Below are 27,041 nucleotides of genomic sequence, written 5' to 3'. Positions count from 1 at the left end.
ATTGTCTGTGTCTGTGTTGGTTTTACTTCTGGGCTGTCAGTGTTGTTTCACTGGTCTGTATGTTTTGTTTTTGTGCCAGTCCCCATCTGTTTTGATATCTATAGCTTTGTAGTATAGTTTGAAATCAGACAATGTAATCCTTTCAGCTTTGCTGCTCTTTCTCAAGATGGTTGTAGCTAATGGGGATCTATTGTGGTTCCATACAAATTTTAGAAGTGTTTCTCCTAGGTCTGTGCAATGTGCAATTGGGATTGTGGTAGAGAGTGCCCTGAGTCTCTGTTGCTTTTGGTAACCTGGACATTTGAATAATATGAATTCACTCATAAACAAATATCTTTCCATTCATTTGTGTCTTTAATTTCTTTCCTCAACATTGTATAATTTTCAGTTCTTTACTTTCTCTGGTTAAATTTATTTCTAGGTACTTTATTTCTGATACAATCATAAATATGATTTTTTGGTTTGTTTCTGTTTTAAACCTTCTATGTCTTTGTTCAGTCTTTCTTGTAATGTATTGATCTTTGCCTCCAGTTTTTTTCCTAAGCTCTTGGATCCTCTTCACTATCATTATTCTGAAGTCATTTTGCATGGAGGTGGGGGCGGGGGTTGTCCTGTTCCTTCGTCTAGTTCATATTTCTCTGGCTTTTCACTTTGTATACTTTTTGGGTGATCTTGTTTGAGGCGTGTGGCCTCTCTTGCTTCTGGTGTCTGGCCCCTTGTAGGTGAAATGGATAGAGGGGCTTGTGGCCAGCTTCCTGATGGGAGGGACAGGTGCCTGCCCACTGGTAGGTGGAGCTGAGCCTTGTCTCTCTAGGGGGTGGACCTTTGTCTCTGGGTGTGATGTGGGGCACTTTAGGTACCTGTTTGTTGATCAGTGGGGCTGTGTTCCCAGCCTGTTTGTTGTTTGGCCTGGGACTTCTCAGCCCTAATTTGTGGGACCAGATTTTTCCAAAATGGCCACCTCCAGGGGATCTCATGCCAACAGCTATTCCTGGGACCTCTGCCTAGACTGTCCCACCCCCACAGCGTGCCCCAGCCACCCCCTCCTTTTCCAGGAGACCCTCCATGACCGGCCAGGTCATTCTGACCCAGATTCTTCTTGAGTGCCTGCTTAGCCCTGGGACCCAGTGCACATGAAAGCCTGTGTGCAGCCTCCAGGAGTGGAGTTTCTGTCTCCCCCAGTCCTTTGGAGCTCTTGCACACAAGCCTCACTGGCCTTCAATGCCAAGTGTTCCAGAGGCTCCTCCTCCCCATGCCAGACCCCCTGGCTTGGGCACCTGCCGTGGGGTTTAGAAGTCTCCTGTGGCAAAGCCTCTGAAATAGAGTTCTTTTGCAGTCTGTGGGCCGCCCACGCAGAGGGTATGGGATTGCTTATATCATGAATGAGCACCTCCTACTATCTCAGTGTGGCTCCTTATTGCCTTTGGGTATAGGATATCTTTTTCTTGGTAGTTTCCAGTCTATTTTGTTGATGGTTATTCAGCACTTTGTTGTAATTTTGGTGTTTTCATGAGAGGAGGGGAGCTTAAGTCCTCCTACTCTGCCATCTTGTCTATTTCTCTCTCTCTCTCTCTTTTTTTTTTTTTTTTTTTTCTGTCTTTTTGTCTTTTCTGTGGCTGCTCTTGCAGCATATGTAGGTTCCCAGGCTAGAGGTCTAATCGGAGCTGTAGCTGCCGGCCTACACCAGAGTCGCAGCAACGGGGGATCCTCAACCCACTAAGCGAGGCCAGGGATTGAACCCGCAACCTCATGGTTCCTAGTTGGATGCGTTAACCACTGAACCACAATGGGAACTCCTTGTCTGTTTCTCTTCTTGGGTTTTTGTTTTGTTTTGTTTTTAGGGCTGCACTTGCAGCATCTAGAAGTTTCCAGGTTAAGGGTTGAATCAGAGAGTAGCCCCCAGCCTGCACCACAGCCATGTGGGATCTGAGCTGCATCTGCCACTACACCACAGCTCACAGCAACCCACTGAGCAAGGCCAGGGATCGAACCTGTGTCCTCATGGATACTAGTTGGGTTTATTAACCACTGAGCCATGACAGGAACTCCTGTTCTCTCTCTCTCTTTTTTTTTTTCCCCTCTTTTTTCCTTTTCTAGGGCCGCCTCCGTGGCATATGGAAGTTCCCAGGCTAGGGGTGTAATTGGAAATGTATCCACTGTCCTATACCACAGCCACAGCAGTGAGGGATCTGAGCCACGTCTGTGACCTACACCACAGCTCAGGGCAATGCTGGATCCTTAACCCACTGAGCAAGGCCAGGGATCGAACCCACAACCTCATGGTTCCTAGTTGGATGCGTTAACCACTGTGCCACTACGGGAACTCCTTCTGTTTCTCTTTTTGATGTTTTGTTAGCATTGTATAGAAATGCCACTGATATGTATGTTGATTATGTAAACTGAAACGTGACTGAATGTATTCATTCTAACAGGTTTTTGCTGGAGTATGTAGGATCTTCTATTAGAGTATCATGTAATCTGCAGAAAGGGCAGTTTTACTTTTTTCATTTATGATTCGGATGCCTTTTATTTCTGTTTCTTGTCTAATTGTTAGTAGAACATCAAATACTATGTGGAATAAAAGGGGCAAGAGTGGGCATCCTTGTCTTCATCATCATCTTAGGGGAGAAAAAGCATTCAGCTTGTCACAGTTGAGTGGCATGTTAGCTGTGGGTTTGCAATTAATGGCCTTTATTACGTTGAGGTCCATTCCCTTTATACTCGCTTTGTTGAGAGTTTTTAACATGAGTGGATGTTGAATTTTGTCAATTGGGTTTCTTTGCATCTATTGAAATAATCATATGGTTTTTACCCTTTTTTTTTTTTTTTTCTTTTTTTTTTTTGGTTTTAGTTTTAGGGCTGCACCCACATCATACAGATGTTCCCAGGATAGGGGTCTAATCAGAGCTAGAGCTGCTGGCCTACACCACAGCCAAGCAACTTCTGTTTCCTTTCCCAGATGATGGAAGTTTTTAGTCATTATTTCTTCAATTAATTTTTCTGTCCTGTTCTTTCTCTTCTTCTGGAACCACCGCTGTAATGCAGATGTTATTCTGCTTGGTGGTATCCCATAGGTCCGTTAAAGTAACCTAATTTTTTCAAAAATTCTTTTTTCGTTTTGCTGCTCTGCTCTGATTGAGTTGCATTGTTTTGTCGGGCAGGTCTCTGATTAATTCTCCTTCATCCAGTCCGCTGTTGAACCCCCCGGGTGTGTTTTTCAGTTCGCTAATAACTTCTCTTTGGTTCTTTCCTCTACTTCCTATCTCTTTGTTGAAGATCTCTTTGTGTTCATTCCTTCTTCCGAGTTCAGTAAGCATCTTTATGTCCATGACTTCTGACTCTATCGGGTAGATGGCTTATTTCCACTTCATTTTGTTCTTTTTCTGTGATTTTGCCTTGAGCTTTTTTTTTAGGAAGATATCCCTGTGTTTCATTTTGCCTAATTTTCTGTGTGTGTTTCTATGCATTAGGTCCATTAGCCATCTCTCCCAGTCTTGAAGGAGAGGATTTATTGGGAGCTGTCCTGTAGGGCTGAGAGGTGCCATCCCACCTGGCCACAAGAGCCAGGCACTCAAGGGGTGTCTCCTCTGTGGTCTGTGTGAACCCTCCTGTTGTGGTAGGGGCCCAGCTGCGACTCTCCTCGCTGGGAGGTGGGGAAGCTCCTGTCTGGGACACAGGGTGCCTGGCTGTGGCGGATGGGAAGCCCTGACTTTTTCATGTTCTCTCTGCTTGAAAGCCCTTGTGTCCTGACGTGTAATTTGGAACATAGTGCCTCCATTGTTCCAGAGCCGGGTTTTCTCCCACGTGGACTGAGGGAGGTGATCGAGGGCCCTGGTCCTCAGGAAGGCTTCGCAGCCTCTCTGGGTTGCTTTCTCCCCTTTCCCTTGCTTCAGGCAGGGTTGCTACAGCCACAGCTGAGCAGCACGTCCACAACCGTCATACTTATAGACACACCAGCACTTGCCAAGCAGAAGCGTGGGAATGGGGTTCCTCACAGTCAGCAGCAAGGGGAGGCTGTTTCTCAGAGCCCATTTCGCTCCCAGCCACGGAGACACACCTGGGAGTGAGCTCCAGTGCTGAGCAGGTCATCTTCCTTTTGTCAGAGAGTTGGGGGGCTGTGTGTTCACGTTTTCCTCTGTTGGACTGAATATGAAGGTTAAAAGTGGGATTTTTAAAGTAGAACTGTGAAGAGGGTTACAGAAATGTGAGCAGAGGTAGTAATTGTTAGGTAGCCATGGAACACAGTGCTCTTTTTGTCTGATTGATTGGAGCAGCTCTGGTTTTCTGACTTAGTTTTCTATTATTAGGTGTTTGTCTTTGTAGCTCAGATTGATTTTTCTTTATGTTTAATTGTTTTTACATTTTTAGAGTATTTAACCGAATTACTTTTTCATTGTATTTTTACAGTGACTTTTACTGTGCCAAATCTGTCTCTCTCTTTTTTTTTTTTTTTTTTGGCCACCCAGTGGCATGAGGGTTTCCTGAGCTAAGTAAGGATCAGATCTGAGCTGCAGTCCCAATCTCTGCTGCAACTGCTCAGTGCCAGTTTCTTAACCCACTGTGCTGGGCCTGGGATCGAACATCTGTCCCAAAACTCCCAAGACCACACTGATCCCATTGTACCACAGTGGGAGCTCCCAAATGGTTCTTATAGTGTTCAAATGAAGTTTGCTTTTTATTTTTATTTTTTATTTTTTTATTTTTTGCCATTTCTTGGGCCACTCCCACAGCATATGGAGGTTCGCAGGCTAGGGGTTAAATCGGAGCTGTAGCCGCCAGCCTACGCCACAGCAACACAGGATCCGAGCCACGTCTGCAACCTACACTACAGCTCATGGCAGCGCCAGATCCTTAACCCACTGAGCAAGGGCAGGGATCGAACCCGCAACCTCATGGTTCCTAGTTGGATTCGTTAACCACTGAGCCAAGATGGGAACTCCTGAAGTTTGCTTTTTAAATGAATTTAAGTTGAATATGTGTCCATTTGAAGAATTCATTCCTCCTTACAGCAAAGTATGCTTAAGGATCATGTTTAAAAACATGTTCCCTGAGAAGTTTTCTACCTGTATAGAATCCAGTAGTATAGAAAAGAAAAGGAATAGTGCTATGAGCTACTGCATGAGGTAAAATGAGATAGGATGTATTGTTTGATGAGAGCTTCAGTAGTGTATCTTAATTATGGAATTTCATCCCAAAAAACTGAACTAAAACTACCGTAAGATTCAGCAAATCCATTGCTGGGCCTTCTGATGAAAACGAACTTCCTAATTTGAAAAGATAGGACCAGCTCTGTCCACTGAAGTATTCTTTAGACCTTTTCTCTCACAAAACTTCTTTTCACAACAGCACATGATAATGTGTAGACCAGCCAGGATATGGCAGCAGCCTGTGTCCACTGAGAGATGAGTCAAGAAGATGTGGTGTCCCTGTGCAGTGCAGTGGTATTCGGCCAGAAAAGAGAGTGGCCTCTTGCCATTGGCTACACCTTGGGTAAGCTTAGAAAGTATTATGCTGAAGGCCACAGTCAGACAAGTCAGGGCAGATACTGTGTGATGTCCCTGATTTGTGCAGTCTAATACCCAGAACCAATGAACAAATACACGAAAGAGTGACAGACTCATAGATACAGGGAGGAAAAGAGGACACCATCTCCCTTGTTGTCCTGGCTGAAAAGTGATGCATTCGGTTTCTCAGTTTTAGATATTTGGGGTGAATCAGCCATGGCAGAGTTGTCTCTCACAGCCTCCCATACCTTACACCCTCCCTGCTTGGCTTGAAATATTGCAATGCTCTCAGTTTTCTCCTGGAATTGTCTCATGTTCCATGTGGGCTGGTGCTCACTTTGCTTTCGAGCCAGATTTCATGACACTATCCCAGGAACTGGTGTGATGAGGGGTTGAATTTTGAGAAGAATACATTTAATCCTAGAGCTTTGAGTTACCTAAAGTTTGTTGCTTAGACAATCATGAGATATCTGTTTTAAGACACCCCTCTGTTGAAAGTAGGGTGAGTCTTTGTTTCCTAACTGTTCAGGCATAGAAAGTTTTGTACGTATACAATGACAGGGACACTGTTAGTGAAGAACCAATGGGAAGATAATCAAGTGTACAGATTGTTGCATCCAGAGAAAAATTCTATATACGGTCAATGAGTGAAGAATTTTACAATTTGATGAGCATATGCTTAGCGTGTGGCCTTTTACAATTTAATTTCTATAACTACTCTCTTTCTTCTGGACAAATGTTACCTATGGAATGTAAAAATGACTGGTGCCTCAACTACTAGAAATGAGTGGAAATGGTATTTCCATCAAAAAATGGGAGCCCTTTTAAATCTGAATATGTTAGGTTTTTTGCCTTTTCCCTAAATGTTGAATACCCATTATATTTGGGGAGGTCTTTTTCTCTCAAATAATGTCTTTTCAAAACAGAATAATACTGCTTGACTTCAGGATGCAGTTTTGAAGTACAGTGTTGACCCTGTCCAGGGAAACAGCCACTCGGCTATATAGAGCAGGTGGGCCCAGAGGGGCAGAGTTGCCTTCCTTCTGAAAGTTCCAGGCCTTGACCAGTTGCCACGGCAATGGAATGATGCCCACAGAGCCTTGTGAGCCAACTGCCAGTCTGAGAGTAGAGAGGAGAGCGTTGGGCCACAGCTGGGAGGCTCTCCCCTTCACTGCTCAAGTAATTGACGATGGGCAACCTGAGTTGTTGTTCGGGAGGTATGTTGATACTGATCTAAAGGCTGTTCCCTCAGATGGGTGGTTAATTTTGACTGAACATATTATCTCTGTCTTTATCTTCATTGTCACCAGTCTCATCAGTCTCTCGAGCCATAAGTCTGTTATATAGGCTTGCTGTATGACTAAGGCATACCTTAATGCTCCGAGTGCGCCGACTGCCTCACGTATTTTCCTAAATTTGAGAAAAGACTCATGTCTCATGGCAGTTTGAAACACGTTCTCCCAGAGCACAGAGACTGCAAACATGCTCCTCTGCCTTTTTTGAAGCATGAGGCCCTCACTGTCAGCCCTGCAGTGGACATTCAGAAGGGGGACATTACAGCTCCACTCTTCTGAACGTACATGGCAATATCTGAACCCACCTGCTAGCAGTCCAAAGGCAGAGGAATTTCAATGGAGAAAGAAACGGGGATTTTTCAGGTTGGATTTCCAGGGGTGGATGAGGACCATCCCACTGGCTCTTTGGGTGCTAGCTGGTAGTGTGGTGCCAGGGGCCAGTGCCAGCAGGTTAGTGGGGTGAACATTGGGTAAGGAAGGGAAGGAGGGTCTCTCTGATGATCCTCAGAGAGACCCGGGGTGGGGTCTTCAAGCTGAGGTCTGGAGGGGGTCTTTCTAGGAGGAGCGGGGACTCTGCCCCTGCCGCTCTCAGGTCTAGAGAAGGATGAGGAGTGTCCAGAGTATAGACTGGGTTTGGGCGATAGAAGACTTGCACTCTGGCCCCTTGTCAGCCAGGCCTTGGTCAAGGTTGCTCAGACTGGTGCTCTGATGCAAAGTCAGCGAGACATGGAGAGTCACAGACTTCCTTTCCTAACCACCCCCCCGCCCCCGTCCAGCACCATCCAGATGGCCACCTCCCCAGCGAATCCACAAGCCCTGATCGTCCAGGTGTGGTCTGCTGCAGGAAAGCTGATTCTTGCTGGAGCCCTCCTGTGAACTTGGTTGAAGATGTTTTGATCTCTGAGTGAGATTGGGGATGCAAGCAGACTGCTGTTCACAGGAGGTGGTCAGCTGGTCACCATGAAGGGCTGACAATGGGAAGATTGGGGGAGGATGGGGCGAGTTGGAGTTTCTCTAGTCCTCCAGAGGAGCTCTTTTTGGACGAACATTTGTATTTTGGATTGGGGGTCGGAAGATAGAGGCGAAATGTTGGGTAAAGAATTGGCCTGCTCTCCTGACTCCGATATGTTCTCCAGGATCACCCCAGGACATCTTGGGGCAGCAGGATTTGACAGAGAGAGAGAGTGAGAGAGTAAGGGGAGTCCTGGATTCAAGCACGCGTCCAGGGCATGATCTCAGCGCCGAGCAGGTCTCAGTGGTTCAGGGGGATCTGTGACCTGAGGGAACCAACTGCACTCTTGTCCCAGATCCGTCACGCATGACTGGCTTGACTCTTGAGAAGTTGCTCTAAGTTTCAGTGGTGTCCGCTGGAAGATAGGGGTTGCCGAGCCCCTGTTTTGCACCCTCTTCCTCTAAAGCAGCATGATATACGGATTAGGGAAAATGACAGTAGACATTCTCCCTGAGCCGTAAAGCCTCCTTCCCATGGAAATGCCTTCGCCTGTTTTGTTCTTCCTCACTCCTTAATTATTGTCAGTATCCAGTCTATTTAGAACGTGGGTCTTTTTCTCTCACCTGTCTTGTTTTCTCAAGCAGAGAGTAATACCGTGTGGTTCTGGGATGCAGTTTTTGAGAGAACATGTTGACCCTGAACTGCCATCCCTGTCCGTAGAAATACACACTAGTCTAGACAGAGCAGGTGGGCCCAGAGGGGGCAGAGTTGCCTTCCCTCTGAAAGTTCCAGGCCTTGACCGGTTGCCACGGCAATGGGATGATGCCCACGGAGCCCTGCGGTCCAACTGCCAGTCTGAGAGTGAAGAGGTGCGTGTTGGGCCACAACTGGGAGGCTGTCCCCTTCACCCCTCGAGTGCTGGATGATGGGCAACCTGAATTGTTGTTGGGAAGGAATGTTGATACTGATCTAAAGGCTGTTCCATCGAATGGCGTAGTTTACCCTGAGTGAAAATGTTCTCTGATTTTTTTGTTTTCCTTTCTACCACTTCAGTTTGTGTACAGAGATATAAATGTCGTATACAGCCATTTTGTATTACTCTTAAGAGTTTTAATTATTTCTTTCTGGTTGGGCGCCTCAAATAGTTTCCTAATTTATGAATATACTCCTGCCTATTTCCAATGTACAGACCTTCTCCCATAACACTAACCCTGGTAATACCCTACTCTGCGTTTATGCAATGCAGGGGGACCCTGGTTCTATCCTTCAATGCACCTGATGGCAATGGGCATTTATAGCTCCACTCTTCTGAATGCACATATCAACTTCTGAAGCCAAATAATTGCACTTTAAATGTAGAAATTGTTTACCAGGAACGAAACTGGGATTTTCAAGTAGGATTTCCATGGGTCGATGACGATAAGCTCACCAGGTAGTCGGCTATTAGCTGGTAGTGTGCTGAGAAGACACAGTGCCAGTAGGTTTGTTGGGGTGAACATTTGGTAACTGAGGGAAGGAGGGTCTGACTGGGGATCCGTAGAGGGAGACGTAGGGTCGGGTCTTCAAGCTGAGGGTCTCTAAAGGGTCCCTTTAAGAGGATAGAAGACTCTATCCCTGCCACTGCAGGGTCTGAAGAAGGATGAGGAGTTTCCAGGGGACAGATTGGGTTTGGGTGAAGAACGACTTAAGCTCCTGCTCATTCTCAGCCAGACCTTGGTCCGGGCTGCAGAGGAGGAGCTCAGACTCCTATTGATGTACAGCAGCCAGGGGTACAACATTGTTAATCAACAGTATTTTCATCACAACAATTTTTTAAAGAAAATTGTGTAAGTAAGACATTGACAGTCAGAGGCTTTAATTTACTAAACAGTCAAAGCACTGGCCCAGATGGTCTCCTCCCCAGTGGATTCCCAGGATCCTCTTATCCAGGCATGATCAGCTGAGGGGAAGCTCATTCTTGGCAGAGCCCTCATGTGGCATCCGGGTGGGACTGTTCTGAACTCTGAGCCATCTTGTAGGCGAAACAGACCCCTAGTCGCTGGAGGTTGTCAGCTGGTTGTTGTGAAAGTAGTGTGATGCAGCGGATGATGTGAATCATTGGGGAAGGATGCCTGGGTTGGAGCCTCCGCGGAGCCAGGACAAAGCCCCGGTCCTTCAGAGGGGCTTTGTTTGGAGGAAAATGTTGGTTTCAGATCAGGGATTAGAGCATGGAGACAAAGGGCTAGACAAGGATTTAGACTGATGTCTTGGTTCAGCATCTCCAGCAGGGAAGGCATCAGAGCTCGCCCACTAAAACCTCAGGATGGGGGGACTTGTGGGAGTGAGTGAGGAAAGCTCTTGCTGCAAGGGTCCAGGGTATGGTCTTGGCCCTGAGCAGGTATCTGGCCTTCAGGGTTCAGGAATTTCTATCCTCTTGGAACCAACTACATGCTTGGCCCAGACCCATCAACCAGCATTGCCCTGATTCTTGGCAAGTTAGTCCAAAATTCAATGCCTTCTACTGTCAAATCTGGCTTACACCCTCTGGGTTGCACCCCCTTCACGTGCAACTGGGCCAACTTGGGGATGAGAGAAGATGAGGATAGCTACTCTACAAGAGCAGTAAAGCATCCTTCCCATGATGCTCTTCCATCCTCTCTTGCTGTGGAGCTATTCAAACTCCCTCTTTGGATCCAAGCAGCACCAAGACTCAAGCTTATGCAGTTAGGCATTCAATGAAACCAATCCCAAGCATTAACAAGAGATCAGTGGAGAAACCAAATGCAGTATGTACCCACACAATAATAAAATTCTACCAGAAAAAAAAATTGTAAATATGTTGCAACATGGATGATCCCAAATGAAACACTGTTTTAACAATAGTGAAACCAACCAGACACAGAAAACATACTGTGCAATTCAACATATAGGCAGTAACTTCAGGGCTCTACATCTCTGTAGATTGTGGGAGATGGAAAGTAGAGATGGCTAAGACCTGGCAGCAGGGCTGAAGGGGGAGTCAGTCATTCCTGCATGGGTGCAGAGGTCCTATGAGTTATGAGGAGAAAGGTTGTTACGGACAGTGGTGCAAAGTACACGTAGCATCGGGAAGGCCTGCTCTCCCTCCCCCTGCCTGAGTCTCCTATTGCCAAAGTATTCCAAAGAGAAGCATTACGTATCTAAGAAGAGAAAAGAGGTGAAGCATTGCGGAGGATGGAGCGTGAACACAGGAGCACCCTGTGGGAAGAGTAGGGAAGCTGAAATGATCTCCTGCCATTTCAGCAGATAGAGGAATGTGGCCGGAGGTGAAAATGGGCAGGAGGACTCGGGAGGCTCTCTCGTGGCAGCAGAGCCGGCATGCTCGTGTTGGCCATTTCTCAGCTGGGGAATGTGCCACGGAGAGGTTCCCTTTAGCAAGAGAGGCAGAGGCTCCCTTTCTCAGGTCTTTCAGGGTGCTGTCTGCCTTCCTCCGAAACGTTTACCCAGGAGGATGGGCCAGGAGGAGCTCCGTCCGTGCTTCATCCCCCTGCCCCCCCTCGACTCCCAGCCCATGTCCGGTCAGGTGAGGCGCCCAGAGTACCTCGTGAGCAGCACCACCGCCTTGCTGACAGTGCCTGTGTGTCCCCCTAGCAACCCCCGACGATGTTGTGGAGGCCGGTGGGAGTGAGAAGACCAAGGAGGAGGCCCTGGCTGGGGAAACTGAGGAGGAGATGGGGCTGGGGACTGTGAAGGCGGAGGAGGAGGAGGAAAAGGAGGAAGCTGCAGCCATAGACAAGGCGGAGGAGGAGGCGGGCCCGGCCCATGAAAATGACAAGGAGGAGTCGCCAGCCAGCGACCGGGCTGAGCAGGAAGACAAGCCTGCCCCCAAGGTAAGCTCACCTTTCTTGATGTGAGATTTGAAAAGTTGCCTTTTTTCTTTTTTGATATCCCTATCTCAGAAATGGAAATCTGAGAAAGTCCGTTATAGAGGGTATATGCAGATTCCTCTGCGGAGGAATGTTGAGTCAAAGTTTGGTACCAACCAATAACTCCTTCCAAGGGGCACTGGCCAAAGTGACCGCATCAGTTCCCAAGTGTACGGCAGGGAGCATTTTTCTTTGAAGAAGCCTGAATGTTGTTTTGTTTTGTTTGTCTTTTTGCCTTTTCTAGGGCCACTCCCGTGGCATATGGAGTTTCCCAGGCCAGGGGTCTCATCGGTGCTGTAGACACCGGCCTACGCCAGAGACGCAGCAGCGTGGGATCCGAGCCATGTCGGCAGCCTACACCACAGCTCATGGCAATGCCGGATCCTTAACCTACTGAGCAAGGCCAGGGATGGAAACCGCAACCGCATGGTTCCTGGTGGGATTGGTTAACCACTGTGCCACGACGGGAACTCCAAAAAAGCCTCAATGTTTTTTAAATGAACACGGCCTTGGGAGATCTTCCGTGAGAAGCTGGCGCCTTTGCAAAGGTGTCTTCGCTGTCTTCTCTTGGGGAAACTGACTCAACTCTGCCTTCTGTCTGCGTGCCTGCGGTCCCCAACAGCAGGAAGACCTGTGGCCGCAGTGCAGAGGATGCTGTGACGCTCACAGTGTTTTCTTTTCTCTCATCACAGGTGGACGGGACGGACGATGAAAGCTGTGAGTATTCTGGAACCCTGCTCTGCTGAGGAGAAGTCCAGGTGTTGAGGAAGGGAGGGGGGCTTTCCTGCTCCTTTGGTTGCAGAGACACCCTGATTCTGGGTTCCTCCTGGGAATGAGGGTGAAGGATGGGGTGAAAGAGACAGACTTCCCACTGAAGGGCCACCCCAGGTTCTAGGGTCCCTGGACAAAAGGAGGCTCTTTGTATGGTGTGGGTAGGTGTCCAGGACCATTGGGCGGGGGGTGTGTGTGTCGGGGGGGGGGCTGTTGGTGTGATTGGGAATCAGTGTGAGTGGGTGTGTTTTGTGGGGAGCCGTTTGTGGCTTAGCACCACATAGCTGTCCAGTTTCTAATTGAAGAGTCTCATGATGACCGCAGGCTAACTGTCCATTCCCTCGTTCTGCCCGCACCGGCTGGGAGCAAGGTTTTGGGGGAAAGGCATTCCTTCCTTCCTCCGTTGGTCTTTCTTTTCCTTTTTGCTTCCCTCTCTGCCTTGTGTGGACTTTCATACCGTTGTTTCAAACATGTGCCAGGGACTCGAGCCTCTTCAGGTTGTGAGTGTCCGGAGGAGTGTTGTGAACGCTGTGCTCCACCCGCACCTCCTGCCCACTCTGGGCAGCCACCCTTCCAGCCTCTGCTCAGGAGTGGTCTGTCAGACACTTGATGCGCATGACATCAGAGAGTCTTTGTCCTTCTGTGTCTGTCTTGCTTCGCTTGAAATGATGTCCTCCAGCGAGTTCCTGTCGAGGCTCAGTGGTCATGAACCCGACTGGTATCTCTGAGGACGCGGGTTCGACCCTTGGCCTTGCTCAGTGGGGGAAGAATCCAGCGTTGCGGTGAGCTGTGGCAGAGGTCCCAGGCGTGCGCGCAGCTGGTTTCCAGCTTTGCTGCGGCTGGGGTGTCAGCCGGTGGCTACAGCTCTGATTTGCCGCCTCGCCTGGGAATTTCCATATGCCGCGGGGGCAGCCCTCAAACCCCGAAATGAATCGATCAGTAATGTCCTCCAGTTCTCTGTGCATTGCTGCAATGGGTAGGGTTTCCACCTTCTGTGGAAACGGAACGCCTTTCTGTTGTCTGTATCCACCCCGTCGTCTTTCTCAGTGTGTGCGCCCGTGGACACTGAGGCTCTGTTTCTGTTGGGCTCTTGTGTATGGCGCTGCCGTGATCCTGGGGTGGCAGGTCTCTTTACCCGACACCGATGGTTCTTCCTTTAGATGGTCCACGCAGCGGTGGGATTGCAGGGTCCCGTGATAGGCCTATGGGCAGCTTTCCTGAGGACCTGCCATCGTGTGTCCCGTCCTGGCTGGGCCAGCTGACCTTCCCTCCTACAGGGTACAGAAGTCCCAGGTAGTCACATCTTCCCAAACACCTGTTCACGCTTGAAAACACTCCGCGTCCTGACAGGTGGGAGGTGATACCTCATTGTGCCTTTGCTTTGCCTTTCCGTTGTGGCAGGTGACTTTGGGAAACATTCCCTGTGTGTGCGGCTCTCTGTTGTCGTCTTGGACGGAGGGTCTCTCCCAGGCTTCTGCTCATCTACAACTGAGTTATTTGCGTTTTGATTCAGTTGACTTGTCGTTGTTTCCCATAGATTCTGGACATGAGCCCTTGTTCCAAATGTAAGGTTTGCAGATAGCGTCTTCTGCGGGTTGTCTTTCCATTCAGTGGCTCGTTAGACCCTGTCCTTTCTGTTTGTCTCTGTGTTCATTGAGGTGCCGAGTTGTTTCATTTTCTGCTGTGTAGCAACATTCCCCAGGCGTGTGTGTGCATAAACACAGGTTCCTGTTTGACTGTTATCGTCCGTCCCGGTCGATTTCAGGAGATCGGATCTAGTTCCCCGTGCGCTGCAACAGGAGGACCTCGTCGTCTCTCCATTCTCAATGCCGTAGTTGGCATCGACTCCCCCAAACTCCCAGTCCATCGCCCTCACAACCACAAGTCTATTCTCTGTGTCCGTGGGTTTTGTGGACAGGTTCCTTTGTGCCATGGTTTAGATTCCACATCTAAGTGAAATCAGGTGGTATCCGTCTATCTCTTTCTCACGTCCTTCGCTTTGTATGAGAATCTCTCGATCCATCCCTATTGTTTTGAAGGGCATTGGTTTCTTCTTTGATTTTCTGGCTGAGTCGTGAATTCCATCGTATATGTGGACCACATCGTCGGATCCATTCGTCTGTCTGGGGACATGAGGTGGCTTCCCTGTCTTGGCTGTTGTGAGTAGTGCCACCATAAACACACAGGGGCATATAGTCTTTTGCCTGGATACGTTTGTCCTGATATTTTCCAGGGCGCTCGCTCGACTTGCTGGGTGCCATGCTGTGCTATGTTCAGTTTTCGGAGGCCCCTCCGTGGTGTCTTCCGTAGTGGTTGTACCAGTGTACATTTGCACCGGCAGTGCTGGGGGGACGCCTTTTCTCCACCCGTGTCTGCGACCGACACCAGAGCTCGCGGCAGCGCTGGATCCTTAACCCCCTCAGCGAGGCCAGGGATCAACCCCGCAAGCTCGTGGTTCCTAGTCGGATTCGTTTCCGCTGTGCCCCGACGGGACCTCCTGGGTCGTTTCGTTGTTGCTGCGGTGAGGTGTATGAGTTTTCTTTATGTATGTTTTGGAGAGGAACCTCACGGGCAGTGGTACCTTTCTCCTCAGTGTTTCTGTAGAGCTGCTTGCAGTCCACAGTGTGGCAGCCACTGGCCAGAGGGAGCCATTTATGTTTGATTGAATTCAATCCGTAGTTAGGTCTGCCTCTTGCAGTGAACACAACAAAGCAGCCAGTGGTTCACTCACACACGCCACCACGCAAGTGTGTCCATGCAGCTTGAATTTCAACCTGGAGCTGAGACCTCCAGATGGACTCCTAGAAGGGTGACGTGTAAAGCTGCATCCCTCAGCAGCCCACGATCTTGGCAGGTTTGCCACTGTGACCAATGTTTTATTGAAGCTTCTGAGGCCGTAGAGCACAGGGAAGTTCCGAGCACACAGAGGACAAGCCAGGGCGGTGCTGTGTGGCCCAAAACAACCTTAAGGAGACATGAGTGGGGGACGGTTTCTGACACCTTGATTCCTTATGTCTGTGTTTCTGCAGTGTGGAGCATTGTGAGTCTGTGTGGCAGCAACCACGAAGAAAGTGATACAGGTAAGAATAGCTCTCAGGTAGGGGCCAGTGGGAGAGGGTTCGCGGGACACTTGGGTTATGCCTGCTGCTTGGAGGGTGGGGCGGGTGAGTCTGCAATTGAAAAACAGAAAGAAATTGGTGTAAAGATGTTCGTCGCCTATTTTCCTAAGGAGGGGGAGCAGGTATGAGATGCCCGAATGTTGGCATCTGTGCTCGCATTGTGTTGACGGGTCTCAGTCCTGGAGCAGAGGGACGGTCTGGGCACCTGGAGGAAAAACCAGGGTGATGCTCTGTGACCTGCTATCACCTCGGGGAAGCGGGGGAAACGGGAGGGCCACTCCTTCTAACTCCTCGATTCCCCGCGGTGTGTTTCTACAGACTTGGTGGCGGAGAGCACCGACTGCCGCCAGGATGAGGAGGCTGCAGGTAGGGAAGAGCACACAGCTGGGATCCAGGGGGAGAGGGTTCCTGGGAGCAGCTGGGTTCCACCTGCTGCCGGGAGAGGGAGGAAGGGGGGGGATAGGACTTGGCAGGTGGGTGGGTGGGTGGCCTAATGAGTGGAACCCTGATGTGGTGTTTTCCCCTCCGAAATTGATAACACGAAGAAGACTTGTGTCCCTGGTCTTTGTCGTGCTGTGTTTGGATTCCTGTCTCCTTCCTTTGAGAGGGAGAATCGATTTTCCCTCCCAAAGCTGCTCCTTCCAGCTCTTGTCTCTGGCCATTGTGCCAGCTTGCTTTGTGGGTCGCACCCTGAGGGTCCTGTGCCCAAGAGCTGTTGACTTAGTTTCCTTTGTTGCCCTTGAGGGACCTGATGTGGTGGGACGCAACCCTCTCCTAGGGCCTTGACCCTGGAGACCAAGTTCGTCTGGTGAGTGTGAGGTGGTGGGTGAGAAGGCGCTGTCTCCCTCTGGATGTTCAGGATTTCTGGCCTCCCTGTCCTGTTGTGTCCTCACGGTGTGTCCTTGGGGAATGGGCGTTCCCAACGTCGAATGCGCAGAACAGGGAACCGAGGCACAGAGACATCTATGTCCCCTTCCCCGGCACGTGTTTCTTCTGCAGGGGATGTGAGGAGTTCCCTAGTGTCCTGGAGGTTAAGGGTCCAGTCTTTGATCCCTCCTGTGGTGCAGATTCAAGCCCTGGACTGGGAACTTCTGCATGCCCTGGGAGTGGCGAAAAGCAATCAATGACCATTGTGCATGGTCATTATCCAGGTTGTCTCAGCTGCCAAGAGGCATTTTCACACAAAACCAGTGTGGGGATGTAACGGTTTGAAGTGCACGCCAAAGAGCAAGATCTTTCTAAGTAAAACTTGGATGCTGAAGGCTCTGTTGGGCAGCTGGGGATTATGGGCATTGAGGGCTTGGCCTGGGAGTCAACTGTTAGTCATTTCCCTGTGGTCTTCTGCAATCAGTATATCACTCGTTCTCTCTGTTGTCATGTATTTTCCAGAATCTTGCTTTGGGAGGAAAGGATCTTGCTGCAGGAGTCTGAGGATATGTTTGTCCTCTGCGAGCTTGGCTAGAATAATTCCCCGGTGGCCACACAACAGGGTGCACCTTGCCACTGAGCCAGACAAAGATACTGTGGAACCTGACTCAGTACATTCAGGCATGAACAATGATTCTAGTTCATTCAATGTTCCAAATTTCAGAACAAACTCTACCCATGCTGCTGCATGATGCAAATTCAAATGAGTTAACTCGGAGTTCCCATCAAGGCGCAGTGGTTAACGAATCCGACTAGGAACCATGAGGTTGCGAGTTCAATCTCTGGCCTTGCTCGGTGGGTTAAGGATCCGGGGTTGCCGTGAGCTGTGGTGTAAGTCGCAGATGCGGTTCGGATCCTGAGTTGCAGCGGCCGTGGCGTAGGCCAGCAGCTACAACTCTGATTAGACCCCTATCCTGGGAACCTCCATATGCCAGGGGAAGCGGGCCTAGAAAAGGCAAAATGACCAAAAACCAACTAACCAAACAAAAACCAAATTGAATAACTCGGTAATTTCACAACCATGGAAATAAGGATTCATTTAAACTCAACATTTGGTTCCTGGTTAATAGCAAAGATGACCTCACTCATGTTTTGCTGCTATTTGACGTTTCTAGTTGTACTAGATCCCTCCATGGGACCACATTTCCTAATTTGAAAACAATACTAGACGTGATTTAGAACAAGATCATAATATTAACAAGACATGGTGAGCAGATATTAGGGAAAGCTCCCCTAACCCATTCCTCCAGTTTCCACCATTGACAACGTCCAGCACTGAATGGGGAACGTGTGGTACACTGAGCGGCAAAAGGTTCATATAATTTTAATTAATGAAAAGTTCCCCGTTTACATTCAGATTCATTTTTTGTGTTGTGACCTTAGTTGAGGTTGGACACACGCACAATATTAGGAGTCCCCAGGATGTTACTATAGAGAACGTGTACATTCCCATTTGTAGCAGCGGGTTATTCCCGACAGCCAAAAGGTGAAACCAATCCCAAGGGACAAGAAGAGATCAGGGGAGAGATCAAATGCGATATGTACCCAGAAGAGAACAGTGTTGTACCAGAAACAAAATTAAACTATTAAATAGGGTATCACATGGAAGATCCAAAATAAAACACTGTTTAACATAAGTGAGGAGCTCCCATCGTGATGCGGCAGAAGTGAATCCAACTAGGAAGCATGAGATTGTGGATTCGATCCCTGGCCTCGCTCAGTGGAGTAAGGATCCGGTGATGCCGGGACCTGTGCTGTAGATCGCAGATGTGCCTGGGATCCTGCCTTGCTGTGGCTCTGGCATGCGGCGGCAGCTACAGCTCCGATGAGACCCCTAGCCTGGGAACCTCCATATGCCATGGGTGTGGCCCTATAAAGCAAAAAGTATTAAAAAAAAAAAATAGTTCAATCAGGCAGACACAGAAAAGAAATACTGTGCAGTTCAACATATAGGCGGTAACGAGACTAGGCAGAAAAAAAGTAGAGATGGCTAAGACCTGGCAGCAGGGCTGAAGGGGGAGTCATTTCTGCATGGGTGCAGAGGTCCTATGAGTTATGAGGAGAAAGGTTGTTACGGACAGTGGTGCAAAGTATGTAGCATCGGGCAGGTCTGCTCTCCCCCTGCCTGAGTCTCCTATTGCCAAAGTATTCCAAAGAGAAGCATTACGTATCTAAGAAGAGAAAAGAGGTGAAGCATTGCGGAGGATGGAGCGTGAACACAGGAGCACCCTGTGGGAAGAGTAGGGAAGCTGAAATGATCTCCTGCCATTTCAGCAGATAGAGGAATGTGGCCGGAGGTGAAAATGGGCAGGAGGACTCGGGAGGCTCTCTCGTGGCAGCAGAGCCGGCATGCTCGTGTTGGCCATTTCTCAGCTGGGGAATGTGCCACGGAGAGGTTCCCTTTAGCAAGAGAGGCAGAGGCTCCCTTTCTCAGGTCTTTCAGGGTGCTGTCTGCCTTCCTCCGAAACGTTTACCCAGGAGGATGGGCCAGGAGGAGCTCCGTCCGTGCTTCATCCCCCTGCCCCCCCTCGACTCCCAGCCCATGTCCGGTCAGGTGAGGCGCCCAGAGTACCTCGTGAGCAGCACCACCGCCTTGCTGACAGTGCCTGTGTGTCCCCCTAGCAACCCCCGACGATGTTGTGGAGGCCGGTGGGAGTGAGAAGACCAAGGAGGAGGCCCTGGCTGGGGAAACTGAGGAGGAGATGGGGCTGGGGACTGTGAAGGCGGAGGAGGAGGAGGAAAAGGAGGAAGCTGCAGCCATAGACAAGGCGGAGGAGGAGGCGGGCCCGGCCCATGAAAATGACAAGGAGGAGTCGCCAGCCAGCGACCGGGCTGAGCAGGAAGACAAGCCTGCCCCCAAGGTAAGCTCACCTTTCTTGATGTGAGATTTGAAAAGTTGCCTTTTTTCTTTTTTGATATCCCTATCTCAGAAATGGAAATCTGAGAAAGTCCGTTATAGAGGGTATATGCAGATTCCTCTGCGGAGGAATGTTGAGTCAAAGTTTGGTACCAACCAATAACTCCTTCCAAGGGGCACTGGCCAAAGTGACCGCATCAGTTCCCAAGTGTACGGCAGGGAGCATTTTTCTTTGAAGAAGCCTGAATGTTGTTTTGTTTTGTTTTGTTTTGTTTGTCTTTTTGCCTTTTCTAGGGCCACTCCCGTGGCATATGGAGTTTCCCAGGCCAGGGGTCTCATCGGTGCTGTAGACACCGGCCTACGCCAGAGACGCAGCAGCGTGGGATCCGAGCCATGTCGGCAGCCTACACCACAGCTCATGGCAATGCCGGATCCTTAACCTACTGAGCAAGGCCAGGGATGGAAACCGCAACCGCATGGTTCCTGGTGGGATTGCCACGACGGGAACTCCAAAAAAGCCTCAATGTTTTTTAAATGAACACGGCCTTGGGAGATCTTCCGTGAGAAGCTGGCGCCTTTGCAAAGGTGTCTTCGCTGTCTTCTCTTGGGGAAACTGACTCAACTCTGCCTTCTGTCTGCGTGCCTGCGGTCCCCAACAGCAGGAAGACCTGTGGCCGCAGTGCAGAGGATGCTGTGACGCTCACAGTGTTTTCTTTTCTCTCATCACAGGTGGACGGGACGGACGATGAAAGCTGTGAGTATTCTGGAACCCTGCTCTGCTGAGGAGAAGTCCAGGTGTTGAGGAAGGGAGGGGGGCTTTCCTGCTCCTTTGGTTGCAGAGACACCCTGATTCTGGGTTCCTCCTGGGAATGAGGGTGAAGGATGGGGTGAAAGAGACAGACTTCCCACTGAAGGGCCACCCCAGGTTCTAGGGTCCCTGGACAAAAGGAGGCTCTTTGTATGGTGTGGGTAGGTGTCCAGGACCATTGGGCGGGGGGTGTGTGTGTCGGGGGGGGGGGCTGTTGGTGTGATTGGGAATCAGTGTGAGTGGGTGTGTTTTGTGGGGAGCCGTTTGTGGCTTAGCACCACATAGCTGTCCAGTTTCTAATTGAAGAGTCTCATGATGACCGCAGGCTAACTGTCCATTCCCTCGTTCTGCCCGCACCGGCTGGGAGCAAGGTTTTGGGGGAAAGGCATTCCTTCCTTCCTCCGTTGGTCTTTCTTTTCCTTTTTGCTTCCCTCTCTGCCTTGTGTGGACTTTCATACCGTTGTTTCAAACATGTGCCAGGGACTCGAGCCTCTTCAGGTTGTGAGTGTCCGGAGGAGTGTTGTGAACGCTGTGCTCCACCCGCACCTCCTGCCCACTCTGGGCAGCCACCCTTCCAGCCTCTGCTCAGGAGTGGTCTGTCAGACACTTGATGCGCATGACATCAGAGAGTCTTTGTCCTTCTGTGTCTGTCTTGCTTCGCTTGAAATGATGTCCTCCAGCGAGTTCCTGTCGAGGCTCAGTGGTCATGAACCCGACTGGTATCTCTGAGGACGCGGGTTCGACCCTTGGCCTTGCTCAGTGGGGGAAGAATCCAGCGTTGCGGTGAGCTGTGGCAGAGGTCCCAGGCGTGCGCGCAGCTGGTTTCCAGCTTTGCTGCGGCTGGGGTGTCAGCCGGTGGCTACAGCTCTGATTTGCCGCCTCGCCTGGGAATTTCCATATGCCGCGGGGGCAGCCCTCAAACCCCGAAATGAATCGATCAGTAATGTCCTCCAGTTCTCTGTGCATTGCTGCAATGGGTAGGGTTTCCACCTTCTGTGGAAACGGAACGCCTTTCTGTTGTCTGTATCCACCCCGTCGTCTTTCTCAGTGTGTGCGCCCGTGGACACTGAGGCTCTGTTTCTGTTGGGCTCTTGTGTATGGCGCTGCCGTGATCCTGGGGTGGCAGGTCTCTTTACCCGACACCGATGGTTCTTCCTTTAGATGGTCCACGCAGCGGTGGGATTGCAGGGTCCCGTGATAGGCCTATGGGCAGCTTTCCTGAGGACCTGCCATCGTGTGTCCCGTCCTGGCTGGGCCAGCTGACCTTCCCTCCTACAGGGTACAGAAGTCCCAGGTAGTCACATCTTCCCAAACACCTGTTCACGCTTGAAAACACTCCGCGTCCTGACAGGTGGGAGGTGATACCTCATTGTGCCTTTGCTTTGCCTTTCCGTTGTGGCAGGTGACTTTGGGAAACATTCCCTGTGTGTGCGGCTCTCTGTTGTCGTCTTGGACGGAGGGTCTCTCCCAGGCTTCTGCTCATCTACAACTGAGTTATTTGCGTTTTGATTCAGTTGACTTGTCGTTGTTTCCCATAGATTCTGGACATGAGCCCTTGTTCCAAATGTAAGGTTTGCAGATAGCGTCTTCTGCGGGTTGTCTTTCCATTCAGTGGCTCGTTAGACCCTGTCCTTTCTGTTTGTCTCTGTGTTCATTGAGGTGCCGAGTTGTTTCATTTTCTGCTGTGTAGCAACATTCCCCAGGCGTGTGTGTGCATAAACACAGGTTCCTGTTTGACTGTTATCGTCCGTCCCGGTCGATTTCAGGAGATCGGATCTAGTTCCCCGTGCGCTGCAACAGGAGGACCTCGTCGTCTCTCCATTCTCAATGCCGTAGTTGGCATCGACTCCCCCAAACTCCCAGTCCATCGCCCTCACAACCACAAGTCTATTCTCTGTGTCCGTGGGTTTTGTGGACAGGTTCCTTTGTGCCATGGTTTAGATTCCACATCTAAGTGAGATCAGGTGGTATCCGTCTATCTCTTTCTCACGTCCTTCGCTTTGTATGAGAATCTCTCGATCCATCCCTATTGTTTTGAAGGGCATTCTTTGAAGGGTCTCTTCTTTGATTTTCTGGCTGAGTCGTGAATTCCATCGTATATGTGGACCACATCGTCGGATCCATTCGTCTGTCTGGGGACATGAGGTGGCTTCCCTGTCTTGGCTGTTGTGAGTAGTGCCACCATAAACACACAGGGGCATATAGTCTTTTGCCTGGATACGTTTGTCCTGATATTTTCCAGGGCGCTCGCTCGACTTGCTGGGTGCCATGCTGTGCTATGTTCAGTTTTCGGAGGCCCCTCCGTGGTGTCTTCCGTAGTGGTTGTACCAGTGTACATTTGCACCGGCAGTGCTGGGGGGACGCCTTTTCTCCACCCGTGTCTGCGACCGACACCACAGCTCGCGGCAGCGCTGGATCCTTAACCCCCTCAGCGAGGCCAGGGATCAACCCCGCAAGCTCGTGGTTCCTAGTCGGATTCGTTTCTGCTGTGCCCCGACGGGACCTCCTGGGTCGTTTCGTTGTTGCTGCGGTGAGGTGTATGAGTTTTCTTTATGTATGTTTTGGAGAGGAACCTCACGGGCAGTGGTACCTTTCTCCTCAGTGTTTCTGTAGAGCTGCTTGCAGTCCACAGTGTGGCAGCCACTGGCCAGAGGGAGCCATTTATGTTTGATTGAATTCAATCCGTAGTTAGGTCTGCCTCTTGCAGTGAACACAACAAAGCAGCCAGTGGTTCACTCACACACGCCACCACGCAAGTGTGTCCATGCAGCTTGAATTTCAACCTGGAGCTGAGACCTCCAGATGGACTCCTAGAAGGGTGACGTGTAAAGCTGCATCCCTCAGCAGCCCACGATCTTGGCAGGTTTGCCACTGTGACCAATGTTTTATTGAAGCTTCTGAGGCCGTAGAGCACAGGGAAGTTCCGAGCACACAGAGGACAAGCCAGGGCGGTTGCTGTGTGGCCCAAAACAACCTTAAGGAGACATGAGTGGGGGACGGTTTCTGACACCTTGATTCCTTATGTCTGTGTTTCTGCAGTGTGGAGCATTGTGAGTCTGTGTGGCAGCAACCACGAAGAAAGTGATACAGGTAAGAATAGCTCTCAGGTAGGGGCCAGTGGGAGAGGGTTCGCGGGACACTTGGGTTATGCCTGCTGCTTGGAGGGTGGGGCGGGTGAGTCTGCAATTGAAAAACAGAAAGAAATTGGTGTAAAGATGTTCGTCGCCTATTTTCCTAAGGAGGGGGAGCAGGTATGAGATGCCCGAATGTTGGCATCTGTGCTCGCATTGTGTTGAAGGGTCTCAGTCCTGGAGCAGAGGGACGGTCTGGGCACCTGGAGGAAAAACCAGGGTGATGCTCTGTGACCTGCTATCACCTCGGGGAAGCGGGGGAAACGGGAGGGCCACTCCTTCTAACTCCTCGATTCCCCGCGGTGTGTTTCTACAGACTTGGTGGCAGAGAGCACCGACTGCCGCCAGGATGAGGAGGCTGCAGGTAGGGAAGAGCACACAGCTGGGATCCAGGGGGAGAGGGTTCCTGGGAGCAGCTGGGTTCCACCTGCTGCCGGGAGAGGGAGGAAGGGGGGGGATAGGACTTGGCAGGTGGGTGGGTGGGTGGCCTAATGAGTGGAACCCTGATGTGGTGTTTTCCCCTCCGAAATTGATAACACGAAGAAGACTTGTGTCCCTGGTCTTTGTCGTGCTGTGTTTGGATTCCTGTCTCCTTCCTTTGAGAGGGAGAATCGATTTTCCCTCCCAAAGCTGCTCCTTCCAGCTCTTGTCTCTGGCCATTGTGCCAGCTTGCTTTGTGGGTCGCACCCTGAGGGTCCTGTGCCCAAGAGCTGTTGACTTAGTTTCCTTTGTTGCCCTTGAGGGACCTGATGTGGTGGGACGCAACCCTCTCCTAGGGCCTTGACCCTGGAGACCAAGTTCGTCTGGTGAGTGTGAGGTGGTGGGTGAGAAGGCGCTGTCTCCCTCTGGATGTTCAGGATTTCTGGCCTCCCTGTCCTGTTGTGTCCTCACGGTGTGTCCTTGGGGAATGGGCGTTCCCAACGTCGAATGCGCAGAACAGGGAACCGAGGCACAGAGACATCTATGTCCCCTTCCCCGGCACGTGTTTCTTCTGCAGGGGATGTGAGGAGTTCCCTAGTGTCCTGGAGGTTAAGGGTCCAGTCTTTGATCCCTCCTGTGGTGCAGATTCAAGCCCTGGACTGGGAACTTCTGCATGCCCTGGGAGTGGCGAAAAGCAATCAATGACCATTGTGCATGGTCATTATCCAGGTTGTCTCAGCTGCCAAGAGGCATTTTCACACAAAACCAGTGTGGGGATGTAACGGTTTGAAGTGCACGCCAAAGAGCAAGATCTTTCTAAGTAAAACTTGGATGCTGAAGGCTCTGTTGGGCAGCTGGGGATTATGGGCATTGAGGGCTTGGCCTGGGAGTCAACTGTTAGTCATTTCCCTGTGGTCTTCTGCAATCAGTATATCACTCGTTCTCTCTGTTGTCATGTATTTTCCAGAATCTTGCTTTGGGAGGAAAGGATCTTGCTGCAGGAGTCTGAGGATATGTTTGTCCTCTGTGAGCTTGGCTAGAATAATCCCATGGTGGCCACACAACAGAGTGCACCCTGCCACTGAGCCAGACGAAGATACTGTGGAACCTGACTCAGTACATTCAGGCATGAACAATGATTCTAGTTCATTCAATGTTCCAAATTTCAGAACAAACTCTACCCATGCTGCTGCATGATGCAAATTCAAATGAGTTAACTCGGAGTTCCCATCAAGGCGCAGTGGTTAACGAATCCGACTAGGAACCATGAGGTTGCGAGTTCAATCTCTGGCCTTGCTCGGTGGGTTAAGGATCCGGGGTTGCCGTGAGCTGTGGTGTAAGTCGCAGATGCGGTTCGGAGCCTGAGTTGCAGCGGCCGTGGCGTAGGCCAGCAGCTACAACTCTGATTAGACCCCTATCCTGGGAACCTCCATATGCCAGGGGAAGCGGGCCTAGAAAAGGCAAAATGACCAAAAACCAACTAACCAAACAAAAACCAAATTGAATAACTCGGTAATTTCACAACCATGGAAATAAGGATTCATTTAAACTCAACATTTGGTTCCTGGTTAATAGCAAAGATGACCTCACTCATGTTTTGCTGCTATTTGACGTTTCTAGTTGTACTAGATCCCTCCATGGGACCACATTTCCCAATTTGAAAACAATACTAGACGTGATTTAGAACAAGATCATAATATTAACAAGACATGGTGAGCAGATATTAGGGAAAGCTCCCCTAACCCATTCCTCCAGTTTCCACCATTGACAACGTCCAGCACTGAATGGGGAACGTGTGGTACACTGAGCGGCAAAAGGTTCATATAATTTTAATTAATGAAAAGTTCCCCGTTTACATTCAGATTCATTTTTTGTGTTGTGACCTTAGTTGAGGTTGGACACACGCACAATATTAGGAGTCCCCAGGATGTTACTATAGAGAACGTGTACATTCCCATTTGTAGCAGCGGGTTATTCCCGACAGCCAAAAGGTGAAACCAATCCCAAGGGACAAGAAGAGATCAGGGGAGAGATCAAATGCGATATGTACCCAGAAGAGAACAGTGTTGTACCAGAAACAAAATTAAACTATTAAATAGGGTATCACATGGAAGATCCAAAATAAAACACTGTTTAACATAAGTGAGGAGCTCCCATCGTGATGCGGCAGAAGTGAATCCAACTAGGAAGCATGAGATTGTGGATTCGATCCCTGGCCTCGCTCAGTGGAGTAAGGATCCGGTGATGCCGGGACCTGTGCTGTAGATCGCAGATGTGCCTGGGATCCTGCCTTGCTGTGGCTCTGGCATGCGGTGGCAGCTACAGCTCCGATGAGACCCCTAGCCTGGGAACCTCCATATGCCATGGGTGTGGCCCTATAAAGCAAAAAGTATTAAAAAAAAAAAAATAGTTCAATCAGGCAGACACAGAAAAGAAATACTGTGCAGTTCAACATATAGGCGGTAACGAGACTAGGCAGAAAAAAAGTAGAGATGGCTAAGACCTGGCAGCAGGGCTTGAAGGGGGAGTCATTTCTGCATGGGTGCAGAGGTCCTATGAGTTATGAGGAGAAAGGTTGTTACGGACAGTGGTGCAAAGTATGTAGCATCGGGCAGGTCTGCTCTCCCCCTGCCTGAGTCTCCTATTGCCAAAGTATTCCAAAGAGAAGCATTACGTATCTAAGAAGAGAAAAGAGGTGAAGCATTGCGGAGGATGGAGCGTGAACACAGGAGCACCCTGTGGGAAGAGTAGGGAAGCTGAAATGATCTCCTGCCATTTCAGCAGATAGAGGAATGTGGCCGGAGGTGAAAATGGGCAGGAGGACTCGGGAGGCTCTCTCGTGGCAGCAGAGCCGGCATGCTCGTGTTGGCCATTTCTCAGCTGGGGAATGTGCCACGGAGAGGTTCCCTTTAGCAAGAGAGGCAGAGGCTCCCTTTCTCAGGTCTTTCAGGGTGCTGTCTGCCTTCCTCCGAAACGTTTACCCAGGAGGATGGGCCAGGAGGAGCTCCGTCCGTGCTTCATCCCCCTGCCCCCCCTCGACTCCCAGCCCATGTCCGGTCAGGTGAGGCGCCCAGAGTACCTCGTGAGCAGCACCACCGCCTTGCTGACAGTGCCTGTGTGTCCCCCTAGCAACCCCCGACGATGTTGTGGAGGCCGGTGGGAGTGAGAAGACCAAGGAGGAGGCCCTGGCTGGGGAAACTGAGGAGGAGATGGGGCTGGGGACTGTGAAGGCGGAGGAGGAGGAGGAAAAGGAGGAAGCTGCAGCCATAGACAAGGCGGAGGAGGAGGCGGGCCCGGCCCATGAAAATGACAAGGAGGAGTCGCCAGCCAGCGACCGGGCTGAGCAGGAAGACAAGCCTGCCCCCAAGGTAAG

At 50.3% G+C, this 27,041-nt stretch overlaps 1 protein-coding gene across 10 annotated transcripts in view; it reads left to right on the top strand.

Moving 5' to 3' along the window:
* The window catches only part of LOC102166270 (uncharacterized), a 49,302-nt gene that overhangs the window by 4,840 nt on the left and 17,421 nt on the right, over nucleotides 1-27,041 (top strand). For 4 of the 10 annotated variants that reach the window (XM_084979285.1, XM_084979283.1, XM_084979286.1 and 1 more), the window contains 10 exons: nucleotides 11,361-11,599; nucleotides 12,328-12,352; nucleotides 15,436-15,486; nucleotides 15,844-15,891; nucleotides 19,075-19,313; nucleotides 20,039-20,063; nucleotides 23,157-23,207; nucleotides 23,565-23,612; nucleotides 24,636-24,794; nucleotides 26,798-27,036. In XM_084979285.1, coding sequence (XP_084835411.1) covers nucleotides 11,441-11,599; nucleotides 12,328-12,352; nucleotides 15,436-15,486; nucleotides 15,844-15,891; nucleotides 19,075-19,313; nucleotides 20,039-20,063; nucleotides 23,157-23,207; nucleotides 23,565-23,612; nucleotides 24,636-24,794; nucleotides 26,798-27,036 — 1,044 coding nt within the window. In that variant the 5' untranslated portion in view covers nucleotides 11,361-11,440. Of the gene's footprint in view, nucleotides 1-5,346; nucleotides 5,491-11,360; nucleotides 11,600-12,327; nucleotides 12,353-15,435; nucleotides 15,487-15,843; nucleotides 15,892-16,914; nucleotides 17,074-19,074; nucleotides 19,314-20,038; nucleotides 20,064-23,156; nucleotides 23,208-23,564; nucleotides 23,613-24,635; nucleotides 24,795-26,797; nucleotides 27,037-27,041 lie in introns of all 10 variants that reach the window. The other 6 variants (XM_084979289.1, XM_084979287.1, XM_084979288.1 and 3 more) reach the window with 3 other exon arrangements.

This window comes from Sus scrofa, chromosome 10 (genome assembly GCF_054392235.1).
Source record: "Sus scrofa isolate SSC_HxYL_T2T_F1_AM1 chromosome 10, Sscrofa_HxYL_maternal_Yorkshire_Landrace_v2.0, whole genome shotgun sequence".
Classification (NCBI taxonomy): Eukaryota; Metazoa; Chordata; class Mammalia; order Artiodactyla; family Suidae; genus Sus; species Sus scrofa.
This window is presented reverse-complemented; position numbering and strand designations above follow the sequence as displayed.